The sequence below is a fragment of the Camelus ferus genome, chromosome 24 (assembly GCF_009834535.1).
Source record: "Camelus ferus isolate YT-003-E chromosome 24, BCGSAC_Cfer_1.0, whole genome shotgun sequence".
Taxonomy (NCBI): Eukaryota; Metazoa; Chordata; class Mammalia; order Artiodactyla; family Camelidae; genus Camelus; species Camelus ferus.
In genome coordinates, this window is record NC_045719.1 from 2,015,860 (window position 1) to 2,029,115 (window position 13,256).

The following is a 13,256-nucleotide window of genomic DNA, read 5'->3' on the forward strand; positions in this document are numbered from 1 at the left end:
GAGACGTTTACTAAAACTAGCCCGAGGGACCAGAAAAGCTGAGCGTCCCCAGAAAGGACCGAGTTTGGCCTAAGGACACGTGAGGTGAATGGCATGAGCTCAGGCCAAACCCAGTGAGCTGTCACCCAGACACACAGCAGAGCCTGGCGCCCACGCTGCAACCACGGGAAGGAGCCGGAGTCTGGGGGTGTGCGGTCTCCAGCGTTCAGGCCCACGAGCCTGGAGAACACTATCCTGTTGAGAGTGTGAAATACTAGCAGGAAAATGCATTCTTCTGAAGGAGGAAGGGGGAGGGTGGCAAGGACCCCAGCAGACAAGCGGGGCCAGGGCTGCAGACACTTGGCTGCCTCCTGCACCTCTCTGGGTCTGGTGAGGAGCCCAGGGCAGAGTGCCCCATCTCCAGCTGACACTCCTTCCAGCCGAGACTCAGGCGAAATACTCCCTGCTGAGGGTTCTCAGGTGTCTGAAGTAATAAACCAAGCCAGCTCAAAGGAAACCTGAATCTGTTGTGGGAAGCCACGGCCCCTCTGGCCTGGAAAGCATTGCCGACAATGACTTCAGGCCAGAGGGAGATCCAGCCACCCATTTCCCTCTGAATTCCCTTGTGGAATCGTACGCAGACAAGATACTTGACACAACTGCCAACTGTTCTGGGGTTTGACTTTTCCTGAGATGGGGAGCCCAGGACTTTGAGTCCCGGCACCTCACTAAGCATGTGCTCTGTGGGCATCTAAAGACACGGTGTCCCAAGACGGCTGCTGGCAGGTTGCTCTCTGAGGGGACCCAGGACACAGCGCCATTACCAGAGAGGCTGTGAAGGTGCACTATGGCCGTTGGACTGGGAAACAGCCCAAGATAAGGGTTCTTTGTGGGACCAACATAAAGAAAAGGAAGCAAACAGGACCCAGGACTGGAGACGAGGAGGGAAGCCTGCACCTCCTGTTAATAACCGACCAGAAACGAGGAAAACCTTTGCACGCCGACTCTCCATGCAGTTCCCAGTTTCAGGGCATGTGGGACACAGACACTACCGCTTGCTGACGTCACCAGGTGGAAGAAATTACTCAAAGCTTCTCTTGTTTTGTTTGCCTAGAGTCATTCGGTTTAAGGGGTGACTGGTTTTCCACACCTTATCACTCTATTTTATGTCTCCTCCCCTCTACATACTAACGTAAAATGCTACAGGGAACATCATTCTTTGATTAAAATAAATTTTTTTTTTCCAGTGGGGTTACTTCCTCTTGATTCACAGAACACAGACCCAGCACGTTAAAGCACAGGATGGCGGGGACAGAGCTGCGAGGCATCCAGCAAGTTCACACTGGAAAAGCTCTCCTCTCCTCTGACTCCCCGAGGCGAGAACACGCAAGCTGGGCGGAAAGCACAGATCGGGTACTCACTGATCCCCTGGAAGAGCTCCTCGACGTTGATCGCGTTTTTGGCGCTTGTTTCAACCACGACGGCTCCGATGGACTCTGCGTACTCCCTCGCGTCTTTCAGGGGAACCTCCCTGGAAAACAGGTCAGACCGAGACAGAGATGAGTGCTTGTCTGGAAAGAATAAATAACCCAACAGGCCGAAGAAGAGGCTCATGTAGAATCAGGTCCCTCGTGTTCCTGCAGAACAACGACTCGGCTGCTCAGCCACGTATTAATAGCCTCGGGTGGCTGAGCCTTTATAAAGTTTAAAACCTGGTCTCTGGCCCCACGGAGACAAGACATGCACGCATGGAACACAGCCCACGGTCCTGCTGAAGGAAGGAATTCCAGAACAGCAGGAAGAGGCATCCTGAGTGAGCAAGGAGGGACCCAGCCCCACTTCTGGTGTTAGGGCTGACTGCAAAATTTTTCCCCATGATAATGACAATGCTTTTTAAAAATCACGCGTGTGTGTGCACACACGTGCAAATGTGCTTCTGTGAGACTCTCACAAATCAGAGGAAACACGTGACCTATCTGGAAGTTAGGAAATGACACGCTTACGGCTGCAGCGGCTTATCTGGACTTTCACCTCCAGCAGGCTTTTAGGACACGAACTCTATTCAGATGAATAATCTAAACAGACATTTACCGATCTACTTTTAATCTGAAGATACTGTGGTGGATCCAAAGATTAAAAAAAGACACAGTGCCTATCCTCTGGCAGCTCGTTCATTTATTTAACAACTGTTCAGACAGCGCTGCAGTCTGCCAGCCCTTCTCGTAGCTACAGAGAAACCCCTAGTCCTTGCCTTCTGGAACCTGCCCTTGAGAGCGAAGACACGCACGTCCACGGTCACGAGAAGCCACAGCACTGTAGCATGTACGTTACGTGGACAACAAAGTGCTTCAGGAGCTGAGGGGCAGAGAGTGATGCTCTACCAACGGAACCCAGGTGGGCGCCATGGAGGTCACTGAAGTGTGGCCTCGAGAAGCAGCAAAAATGGGATGAGGGCCTGTGATGCAAAGGCCTGACAAAGGCCCCCATCCTCCCATCTCCCCACCCCAGGTACTGCTGAAAGTCCACTCCACACCCAGCACTGCCCAGGTCCACTCCGCACCCAGCATAGCCTAAGTCCACTCCTCACCCAGCACTACCTTGGGTGGATTGACAACAGAGGACTGACAATGAAGGATGTGGTATCTCAGTGGGGGACTAGGAGGGCACCTCGTGGCCATGGAGGGACAGTGACAGGCTCAGCTCCACATTCTAGGGGAAAATGGTGCACAAAGGGGCCTAAAGAGGAGAGTGAGGAGAAGGGTTGGGGGGTCCTCCGGTGCTGCGGGTGAGAGAGGAGGGCAGATGGGGGGAAACCAGCACTGGGAGGCAGAGAAGACCCCCACCCCAGGCCCTTCCTTCACCCCCCCAACATGCCTCATCAGTGGTTTCAACCAGTTTATAAAGTTACTGGGAAAATTCTACCTGACTTTTAAATTCTTTCCAGCCCCCAAATCACAAGAGAGGAGGAATTTTCAGGCACTGGGGGGAAGGGACCCCCCCACCGCACTGGAGATATGGGCCCAGCACCTCCACCAGAGAAGCAGCCTCCTGAGTGCAGTCCGTACAGAATCTGCATGCGTGTTGTCTTTCTCACCAGAGACACACTGGGAAGAAATCACCCCAGAATTTACCCTCCTTCTTGTTTCTAACAGACCAGCCCCAGGCCTCTCGGTTATTTAAAAAAGTCTTCAGGTTTTTTGTGGGATGAATTGTACACTGAAATATTCCAGGAAAGGGCTCTTCTGGGCTCAGTCTGGCACGTTACCTTATCTCTTTATTTCTTCCCTGAAGTCTTTATCAAACCCCAAATCAAAGGGTGGGGCTTCCCTCTGCCCAAAGGTGGGGCAGATAAGAAGGCCATGTCTGCTAATCTCTGAGAGAGGAGGGCACACTTGTCAACCAAGGAAGCTGCAGAGACCCCAAGGCTGGGAGGGTGGAGTCCCGGGAGGGGGCAGGGGAGCAGCACGCAACCCACCCCTGGGCCTCGTCCTATGTGCCCTTCCATTGGCCAGCTCCTGTATCCTTTGCAGGGAAACCAGTCGTAAGTCTAGTGTGTTCTTGAGTTCTGTGAGTCTGCTCCAGTGAGTTACTGACCCTGGTGGGGGTGGGCCATGGGACCATCCCCCCGAGATCTGCAGTCTGTTGGGCAGGAGTGTGGGTAACCTGGGGACACCCCAGACCTGAGCTGGCGTCTGGAGTCGGGGCAGTCTTGTGGGACTGAGTTCTCCACTTGGAGGGGTCTGCGCTCACTCTGGATAGTGACGTGACAGTCAGAAACAGGAACTGCAGGACACCCAGCTGGTGTCAGAAAATTGTTGGAACAAACGGTACAGCTACGATCTGAAAGGAGGCCCCCAGAAAGGGGGGCATGGGCTTCCTTGGAGCATCGGGCAGACATGTGACCATCGGGTGACCTTGGGAACCCCTCCAGCTGCGTCTCAGAAGAGGCCATGCACAGCCACCGTCGCTGACTGGCCTTCTGTCATCGTGACCACAGGACACCCTGGCATCAGTGACTTCTGTCCATTTCTTCCCATAAATATTTACCAAGTGTCTGCCCTGGGCTGGGCACTGTGTGAGGCCTTAACACAGGTAAACTGAAACGAGTTCACCCAAGCTGAGGTACAAACACACAGCCAGTCAATTTTGATGGGAAAGACTATTTTCAGACTTTGTAGATCAAGCTCCCGACAGAAAGTCAGGACTCCCAGAAATCTCCCTGGAGACCACGGGAGAAGACACTGACTTCAAGGGGCCACAGCAGGATACCGGGGCAGCACCAGGCTGCAGAGCCGGGCGGCGGGGAGAGAAAGCGGCACGCGCCAGGACCGGGACGGGTGGCGACCTCCAGCAGGGTTAGCTGCAAGGGCTCGTTGCTACGTGAACAGCCGTGGGCTTTGAAAATACAACCGCTCTGTTTATACTGACTGCCCTTCTGCTCTTCCTGTAAACCTGCTGCTTCCCAGGCCAGGAACCACAGAGGCATCGTAGAAGGCCCCCCTTCTCCTCTCAGTGCTAAGTGATGAAGTCCGCTCACTCTCCCCGGTCAGGCCCTTGTCACCTGTCGCACAGACTTCTGCAACGGCCACTACCTGGCCCTCCAGGCTCCAACCATCACCCGTGTGCTCACTGTGGGGATCTTTCAAAACTGCAAATCCATCAGGTGTCCCGTGAACAGACTTCACTGATGTCGGGCCACAGCCTCAGATGGGCTGAAGCCCAGCGCCTTGGCAGGACCAGACTCCCTGGCCGCTTCCTCTGGCCCCGGGCCCCGAGACACAGCCGTTCCCAGTGGGCAGCCGTCCTGGGGACTCGCTGTGCTTGTGTCTGCTTCTGGGCCCTGCACCTGCTCCTGTCCGGCCCTCCCCAGCACTTGGCAGGGGTCCACATGTGGCCTCCGGGAGAGCGGGGTCCAGCACCGCTCCTCCCAGAGCGGGCCCCCGCCCGCCCCCGCAGCCTGCGTGCACCCTCTTTGTGCCCTCATCCCAGGGGATGCCTGTCCCCCTGATGTGCAGTGGATCTCTGACCCTCAGGGGGGGCTGTGTGTCAGGGGGCCGGCACCTGGGGGTGATCGCTAAGTACCTGCTGAACGACTGAGTGACAAGATTCCCGTCAGGGTGCAGGACGACTCAGGCAGGGGGCTGTGCGGACTTCAGAGGAAGTGCAACGGGAAAAGTCCCGGGGATGAGGGTGGAGACTCACCCAGCCTTCCACAAGGGCCAAGAGGGGGGCTGAGGGCTGAAAACACACAGAAGGGGGGCGTCTCCTCCCAGACCCAGACTCTGATGGGAATCAGATGTTGCATTTCAGCCTGTCTTGTCTCGGACACAGGCGGAAGCCTGGGCTGGCCCAGCGCCGCAGCGCTGGGAGGTGCTCCACGGGGAGGGCAGGAAACAACATTCTTGCGGTTCCAGCTAGTCCCCAGGCTGCGCTGCCCAGCAAGGGTCCTTGTTTTGTTGTTGGTGTAACCAGGCAACAGGGCAGCTGGGCTATTTAATTCCTGGTGATCCTCCTCCGAGGTCAGCAAGGGGAGAGGGGGTCAGCACCCCAAGAAGGAGCTCCTGCCCCCCCCCCCCGCCCCGAGGAGGGCAGAATAATGCTCCGTCCCCAGGGGTTCACGGGCAAGTGCCTCGTGTGTGGTAGAGCTAGAGGACTTGCCCTGGGCTGCCTGTGCAGAGGAGCCCGAGTTCAGAACTTTTCACAGGTGGCCTCGTGGGTACCTAAGGTGAGGAAGGCAGCTCAAGCGTGCTGCTCACAGAAGTAAAATTACGTCCTCCTTCAGGAAACGACCCCTTCAGGTCGCCCTCCCTCGGGTCTTAGCTCCCGTCTCTTCCAGATCGGGTGAACGCTTCAACGTTTTAAATGGAGCATAACTTTATATCATAAGGTGCTCAAAACTATAGCCGGCACGTAGAAAGTGATGTATCACCAGTGTTTACTTAATACATCTTTACAAAGACGGCACTGTTTTCTAACAGAATGCCAGAAAGACTGAGGAAACCAAGCAAATGGAGGAAACAAGTAAGTGGGAGGCTCGAAAGACCCTGAGTTTATCTGGCTCAAGCCCCCCATCTCGCAGCGCAGGGGGCTGCCAGTGCAGTCATCACCACTCCACAGAAGGAGGAGGGAACACGGGCTATGTCAGCCAACTCATAAACACATTCACTTCCATAAATCACTCCAGGAGTAAGATTACATCTCAGTGTAAAGTCCTTTCTCCATGAGAAAAGTCTGACATTAATTCTGAGTAACTTTTATTCAGAGATGGAGCACAGTTTTTCACCGGCTATGGGAATTTCTTGTTCTGCGACATTCTTGTGCGTGTTCTCTGCACATTTTGGTTTGGACTGTTTAGATTTTCTTCTTATTTACTTGTAAGTGCTCTTTGCATATAAAGGAACCTAGCCCTTCAGAATATATTTTCCACATGTTTTTCAGCTTATCATTTGTATTCAGATGTTGTTTGTGGCATTTCTGCCACACAGTAGTTTCTATGTAGGCAGACTTACTGGTGATTTTCTTCTATGGCTTCTGGGGTTTGTATCATGATTGAACAGTTTGTTCCAACTCCAAAATTATTTTTAAAATTCAACTGTGTTCTCCAATTTTTATGGCTTTATTACTTTACACTTAAATCCTCAATCCATTTTGAATTTTCTCTTATTTTTCCTGACCAGCTAATTATCCCCAAACGATAAACTATCCCTTTTTTGCACTTTTTAAAATGTCACCTTTATCACATACTAAACATTGCTACGTATTTCACTCTGCTTCTTGACGCTGCAGTATGTTCACTGATTTTCTGTCTAGGTCTGTGACAACGCTGTGTTGATTTATTACTGAATCATTAAAATGTTTTTCAGCATCTGCTGGGGTTAGTCCCTCCAATACTACTTCTGCCTGTTTGTTTTTCTAGGTGAGTTTTAGGATCATTTTGTAAAACCTCTTTTAAAATGTGATTTTAAATGATTCCAATTAACCTGCCTGGCGTCTCAGTGAATTTGTGACTTAATTTAGAGCCAACTGACATCTTTACAATTCTGCTCAGTTTCCCTATCCAAGGAGTAGGTAGGCACCTGTTCTCACTTGTTAGAGTCTTCTTTTCTGTCTTACCTTAGAGCTGCCACGTTTATCGACACAGGCCTCTGCTCGTTTCTTGCTGAATTCATTTCTAGGAATTACAATATTTCAAATTTTAACAATGACATGCACACATCAAAAAAGCCTATTCCTCAGATTTATACTGCTATTATAAAGAGAGTTCTACCTTCCACCTGATTTTCTAATTGATTATTATTTGTATACAGGTGAAGAATAGCTTTTTAGTAGATAGTCGTGCTCACAGTTAAAGGAACGCACATGAAAATGAGGGTCATGTGACTCATGCATCAGATTCATGCCTCTGCAGTGTTAGCGTGCACAGAGAGAGGCAGGCTGAAACACTGCTGGCAGGACCACCATGTGATTCCAAAGAGTTTGTGGTTAACTGCAGAACCACCACATCTTCTAAGGAGTTTTCTAGTATCTTAGAGCAGGTGCACAAAAGTCCTCACTTTCCCAGAAAATTAAACATATAAGTTAAAAAGCAAATCTCTCAGTTTCTAGAAACAGAGGAAATGAGAACAAACATCCAAGAGTTCTCATTCCTCTCTGTCACCCAGCAGTCATTACTCAGCCTTCCGTGGATGCCCCCAGAGGGCCCCTCAAATCTTTTGGGGAATCAGTCTCAGGTGTGTTCTACAGACCACCCAGCCCGTGATTATTTGGGGCTTGTCAGAAATGAGGACCCCTTGTCCCCAGACCTACTGAACCAGGTCTTGTCTACTGGGCAAGTGCCAGACATAGGCATTTTAGCCACTTCCCGACAGCTTCTTATGTTTCCTATAGCTTGAGAATAACTCCTCTAGAAGGTAGGCTGTAAAACACTGACTTTGATATTTCTGCAGCCTGTCCAATTCATCATCTGACACTGCAAAGTCCAGAGTGTGGAGATCTGTATCGAGATGCCTACACCTAGGATACAATAAGATACATTTATCAGGCACCGTGTTACAAGGGGTAAAATAAAGGGACAGTGGCCGCACGAGCTCTCCCCCAAAGACACATTCTGGTGCTCCTGGTGTGTTCTGGCGTGCATATTACATTTCTAAAATACCACACCGGCCATAACCAAGCGTTTTACATTCTGCCAGACTCCAGGGATACAACAGTTACCATGTCATTAAAAAATGCCTGCCCTGTGTTTTCACTCTCTCCCCGACCTTCCAAGGTCAAAGCCTGAACAACCAACCCAGAGGGCCATGAGCGCACAGCAAGGCAGCCGTGAGCAGGAGACGGCGGTTGAATGTCTGCTGGAATTATTCCCACATGTTTAAGGCATCCTAGCCGAAAGCCATGGAAATCGTTCACCATGTTTCACCAAAGCCCAGCGGACGACGGTTGCAGGCTGTCTGCAGAGGCTGCCACGCGCCGCCAGTGCTCTCGGTCTCCCCTACTCCCTCCAGCAGCCGCTGAAGTGGCTACTCGGGGATGCTGTGCCCCCATCACCTCCCGTCACCTCTCAACATCCAAGATATTTGGGTAACACCCGGAGGAGGCAATCATTTTAGCAACAATTAAAGCAGCAAAATCTCTGTTCAAAACGCCAGTTCTTTTCGACACTCCCTACCTGTGAGGTGGAACTAAAACTTAAATGAACTTTACAAAAAGAAGAATTACTACCTTCGCCATAAGTACCTCATTGGACGATCACACTTTACAACGACCCAAGCACTCACAGTTAAAGCAGCTGACGTGTGTCCCCTGGGAAGGATTTCTGTCCCAGGGGGCCATGCCTGCTGTCCATAAAGGCTGTTCACCTGCGGCCACATTCCTGGTGTCAGGTTCCTGCCGCAGACTCAGGGATTGCTTCTCATGGAAAAGGTCAGAATTTGAATCGAATGAGGGCTGAGCAGAAAACACGGGTTCCCAAGGAGGGGCTGGCCATTCATTCCCTCTTAACACCTCTTCTCCAGACAGAAATTTTGGCTAGTGCCTTGAGGTCAGAGAGAACCACTGGAAAAAACTGTTAGCGCAAATTCTCTGAGCAGAATCAAATCAGCTGCCTGGTGGTTCAGAAATGATTTTCCCTCATGGATCCTGCTTGCACTTCTTACGAGACGAACTTAAATGTCAGCTCTGGGACGGACTCCCCGGGTCTGAAGCTGGGCCCACGCCTCTGAGCCACAGGACTCGGGCCAGCTCCCCAGCTCCGCGCCTCCGCGTCCTTACGGTAAGATGGGAGAATGCGTGTAACTCTTACAGGGCTGGGATGAACACAGACTACGCAGTGTGTAGTAAGCACTCAATTCAGGTGGACCAGGATGAGGATGACGATGGTTAACTGGTTTTCAGTTCACTGCCTAAGTGAATAGTAAATAAAGATAAACAAATACTGTGCCCCTGGCATAGCTGAAATGCTTCACAGAAGTTACATTTTGAGCTCTGAAAGCTCTGGGCAATGCGGAAAGTGAAAGGGAAAAGAGTATTGTATCTTCTAAGAAAATCCCCAGGAACAAAAGCTTACCCCTCTGCCTAATCACACATCAGTGGTTGACTTTTTCGAACATCCCTCCCTGACCCCCTAAAGAAATTTAGCGTGAGCCCTGCGGTTCTGGATTCGAGTCAGAGGCATCAACACAAGCGTGTGTTTCTCTTAACGCAGATGCAGATGGATACCTACAGAAATAATTACAGATAAGTGTACAAACTCAAGTTAGCTAGCATGCATACATACGCTTCCTAGCTCTGCTCACTAAGACGGCCTAGACTCAAGGACACCCTAGCAGCAATGAGCACACCCAGCCCAGATCTTGGTTTCTAAATATCCTTCGTCAATGAAAGGAATGAGGGCTGCTTGGAGAAATCGCTGAGTCATGGGCTGTACCTAAAACATACAAGACAAGCCTGGAACACCTTATTTTGGCAAAAAGTAGGGAAGTGCCCCAAAACAAAAACAATGGGCCTATGTTAAAGGGACACAGAGACAACAAAAAGGGCTCCTGTGGCCAAAGTTGGAGCAATTTGAGCAAAAATTAAATGATATAATATTGCATTATAACTTAAAGTACAAAATAAATATCCATGAGTCCACACTGATAAAAATAAATGACTGAATAAATCAATGGGGGGGGGGGACAAATTTCAGCTGCAGAAGATTAATTATTACAAATAATTGATGCAGGTGCTCCTCCCCGGAAGCAGTGGCGCTGAGTGAGGGCTGTGCACAGGGACGAAGTGCACAGGAAGGAGGCGGGGGGCTGCACAGCGGAGAAACCTGACGGCCACTCCCTCGGCCGGGGGTCAAGGTCAGCACCATCAGGGATGACGAGTCACACTGATAACGTGAACCCTGCGATGTTTAATTAATAATCAGGCGGTGAAAGTAGCACGTCCCCACTGTGGTCTCTCTCTCCAAACCACATACCCTGCGTCTAATCGTTAGGAATGGATCCCACAAACCCCAGCTGAGACGAAGTCTCCAAACTGTCTGACTAGGACTGAACACTGTCAAGGTCACGGAGAACAAAGGAGTCTGAGGAACTGTCACAGCCCAAAGGGTCCTGACAAGATATGAGAGGGGAAGGCACAGCTCAGTGGGAAAGCACGTGCTCAGCATGCACAAGGTCCGGGGTCCAATCCCCAGTCCCTCCTCTAAAAATAAGTAAATAACCCTAATTACCTCCGCACAAAATTAAAAAAAAAAAAAGCTATGACGACTGAATGCACTACGCTGTTCTGGATGGGGTCCCAGAACAAAGAGGGACGTTGAGGGGAAAAGTAACAAGACTGCGTAAAGCGTGGGCTGCAGTTAATAATAAAGTATCAATGTTGCTTGTTAGTTGTGATAAATGTGCCACAGTCGTTAACGTGAGATGTTAGCAACAGGGAAAACCGGATGTGGGGCATGTGGGAATTCTACACCATCTTTGCAACTTTACTGTAAATAGCAAACTATTCTAAAATAAAGTTTATTTAAATATTTTCAAAATTGGCCATAAAAATAAACATTCCTCAACACGCACACCTTCCCCACATGTAGACTTGGGCCCCACACTCTCCTAATCTCCACTGGACCACAGCACACACATCCACCCCATGCACTCTCCCGAAACCTTCTCTGGGCCCAACCGATATTGGCTAGAGGGATCCCAGATCGAAAGTCCAAAACCGTCTATCCAGACGACAAAGCTGTGGTGGTGCAGTCCATGCAGCACAGGCCTGAGGCGGGCAAGGCTGGCCGGGGGGCAGAGCAGAGCGCCCTGGAAACGGCCGTGCGTGCCAGGCACCCGCGCGGGGACTGCACCTCATCGGGGGGAGAGAGCGGGCCTCACCACCACCACCGCCGACTCCGCTGGACGCCTCCCCAGGAGAAACGAAGCAGCGGATACACAAACCAATGCCGTGTGACTTGCAGTCAGACAGAAAACAGAACCGTAACGGTTTTAAAAGGTAGTCAACATAAGGGAACATCTTTATGCTCTTGGAAAGATTTCTTAAATAAGACTCACCCTTCCTCCCTCCACCCTCCCCCCAAAAAAGCATAGAGGAGAAAATGGATAAATCTTCTTACATAGGAACTACGGGCTTCTGATGGTGCAAAGGCAATGTAAAGAGAGTGGAAAGACAGGCATAAATTTGAAGAAGCTATTTCGACACATACCATCAAATATATATGCATTTACACATATGCAAATTCTGTGAGTAATTATATACATATGTGTACACATTGAATAAACAAGATTAAGGCAAATAACCCAATAGAAAAAGTGGCAAAGACCTGAACAGGCTCTTCATACAAGGGGAAACTTAAATGGCCAATAAGCACATAGAAACACCCAGCGTCGCTGGTAACCGGGGACATGCAAACTGAAATTCTCATCAGGTCCCCGCAGCCTGAGTCTCAGGGCACCCGGCCGTGGCGAGGGCGGGGAGCAGCAGGCAGTCTCCACGCCACCGTGCCCACGGCGGAAAGCCCCGGCATCACCGAGTAAACCCGAGCAGGCACCCACCGCGAGACTCGGCAGTGAGACTCAGACACGCGCACCGAGAGGAACGCTTGCACCTGGCGCTACGCGGCATGCAAGAATGCTGGGGAGCAGTGTTCACGACAAGAAGCCGGAAACAACTCCAACACCATCGGCTGCAGGATGGACAGCTAAGCCGTGTGGTCCTCGTCAGCGCACCTGTGTCAGGATGAGTCCCCCAACCTTCATGTGACACCCGCGGGGTTAGTCCATTTATGCAAAGTCCCCAAACCTGCAAGCCAAGATCTACGCTTTAGAAGTGCAAACACGGGCGGCGAAGAAAGAGAAAGAAAGAAAGAAAGAAAGAAAGAAAGAAAGAAAGAAAGAAAGAAAGAAAGAAAGAAAGAAAGAAAGAAAGGAAGGAAGGAAGGAAGGAAGGAAGGAAGGAAGGAAGGAAGGAAGGAAGGAAGGAAGGAAGGGGTGATTATCATGGAAGTCAGGCAGCAGCTGCTTCTGGATGGAGAGATGGGACTGGGGAGGGAGGTCACTCGTAGGTACACAGCTGTTCATTTTATTCTTTAAAATTCATATTGTTCTTGAAAACACACAAGTGTTTCAGGTGTACTTTAAAGACTGCTTTCCATTCTTTATAAATTTATATGTACACTACTCTTGGCTCCCCCAAGTCAGAGTCAATAGCTCCCCCAAGTCAGAGTCAATAGCTCTAAGGATATATTTTCTTCTCTTTTCTTGTATTTCCCATAGTAATCTGCACCACACAAAAGAACCACCAAACCTCATTGGCTGATGGAATAACTGGGAGGATAAATTATCCTACTCCTACCCCAGCCTGGGTTCACTCCTACCCCCAGCTGCTCCCCTCCTGGAGTACAACCTCTAATCCGGGAAAAAATTCTTGACTCACAGGCAGCCTCCCGACCACTCTCTCTCCATGTTTCTCTTAGAGATACGAGAAGTGTTGGTCTGAGGTCGCAGAGTCAGGGTTCCGTTCCTGATTATCTCCGGGGCTGTATGTAAGGAGGTGGGCGGAACCCTGGGCAAAGAGGATCCGGGATAGAGGAGCCATCCCCGGGCCATCACCCCCGCCGCTCCCACCCCCAGTCGCCACCACCACTTGGGGTGGGTAACTTCCCACTGCTACCATTTGCAAAATAAAATAAATTAGGGCCAAGGAGCCTTCTCCTATCAGCACCTCTGCACAATCACTCCTTCAGACTCTCCAACTCACTCGCAGCCCTAAACATGCCAGTG

The 13,256-nt window shown here is 50.6% G+C and overlaps 1 protein-coding gene across 1 annotated transcript in view; it reads right to left on the bottom strand.

Moving 5' to 3' along the window:
- RAB31 (RAB31, member RAS oncogene family) overlaps positions 1–13,256 on the bottom strand; it is an 83,664-nt gene that overhangs the window by 11,959 nt on the left and 58,449 nt on the right. Inside the window, exon 6 of the mRNA XM_032467339.1 lies at positions 1,401–1,510. Coding sequence (XP_032323230.1) covers positions 1,401–1,510 — 110 coding nt within the window. The remainder of the gene's footprint in view (positions 1–1,400; positions 1,511–13,256) is intronic.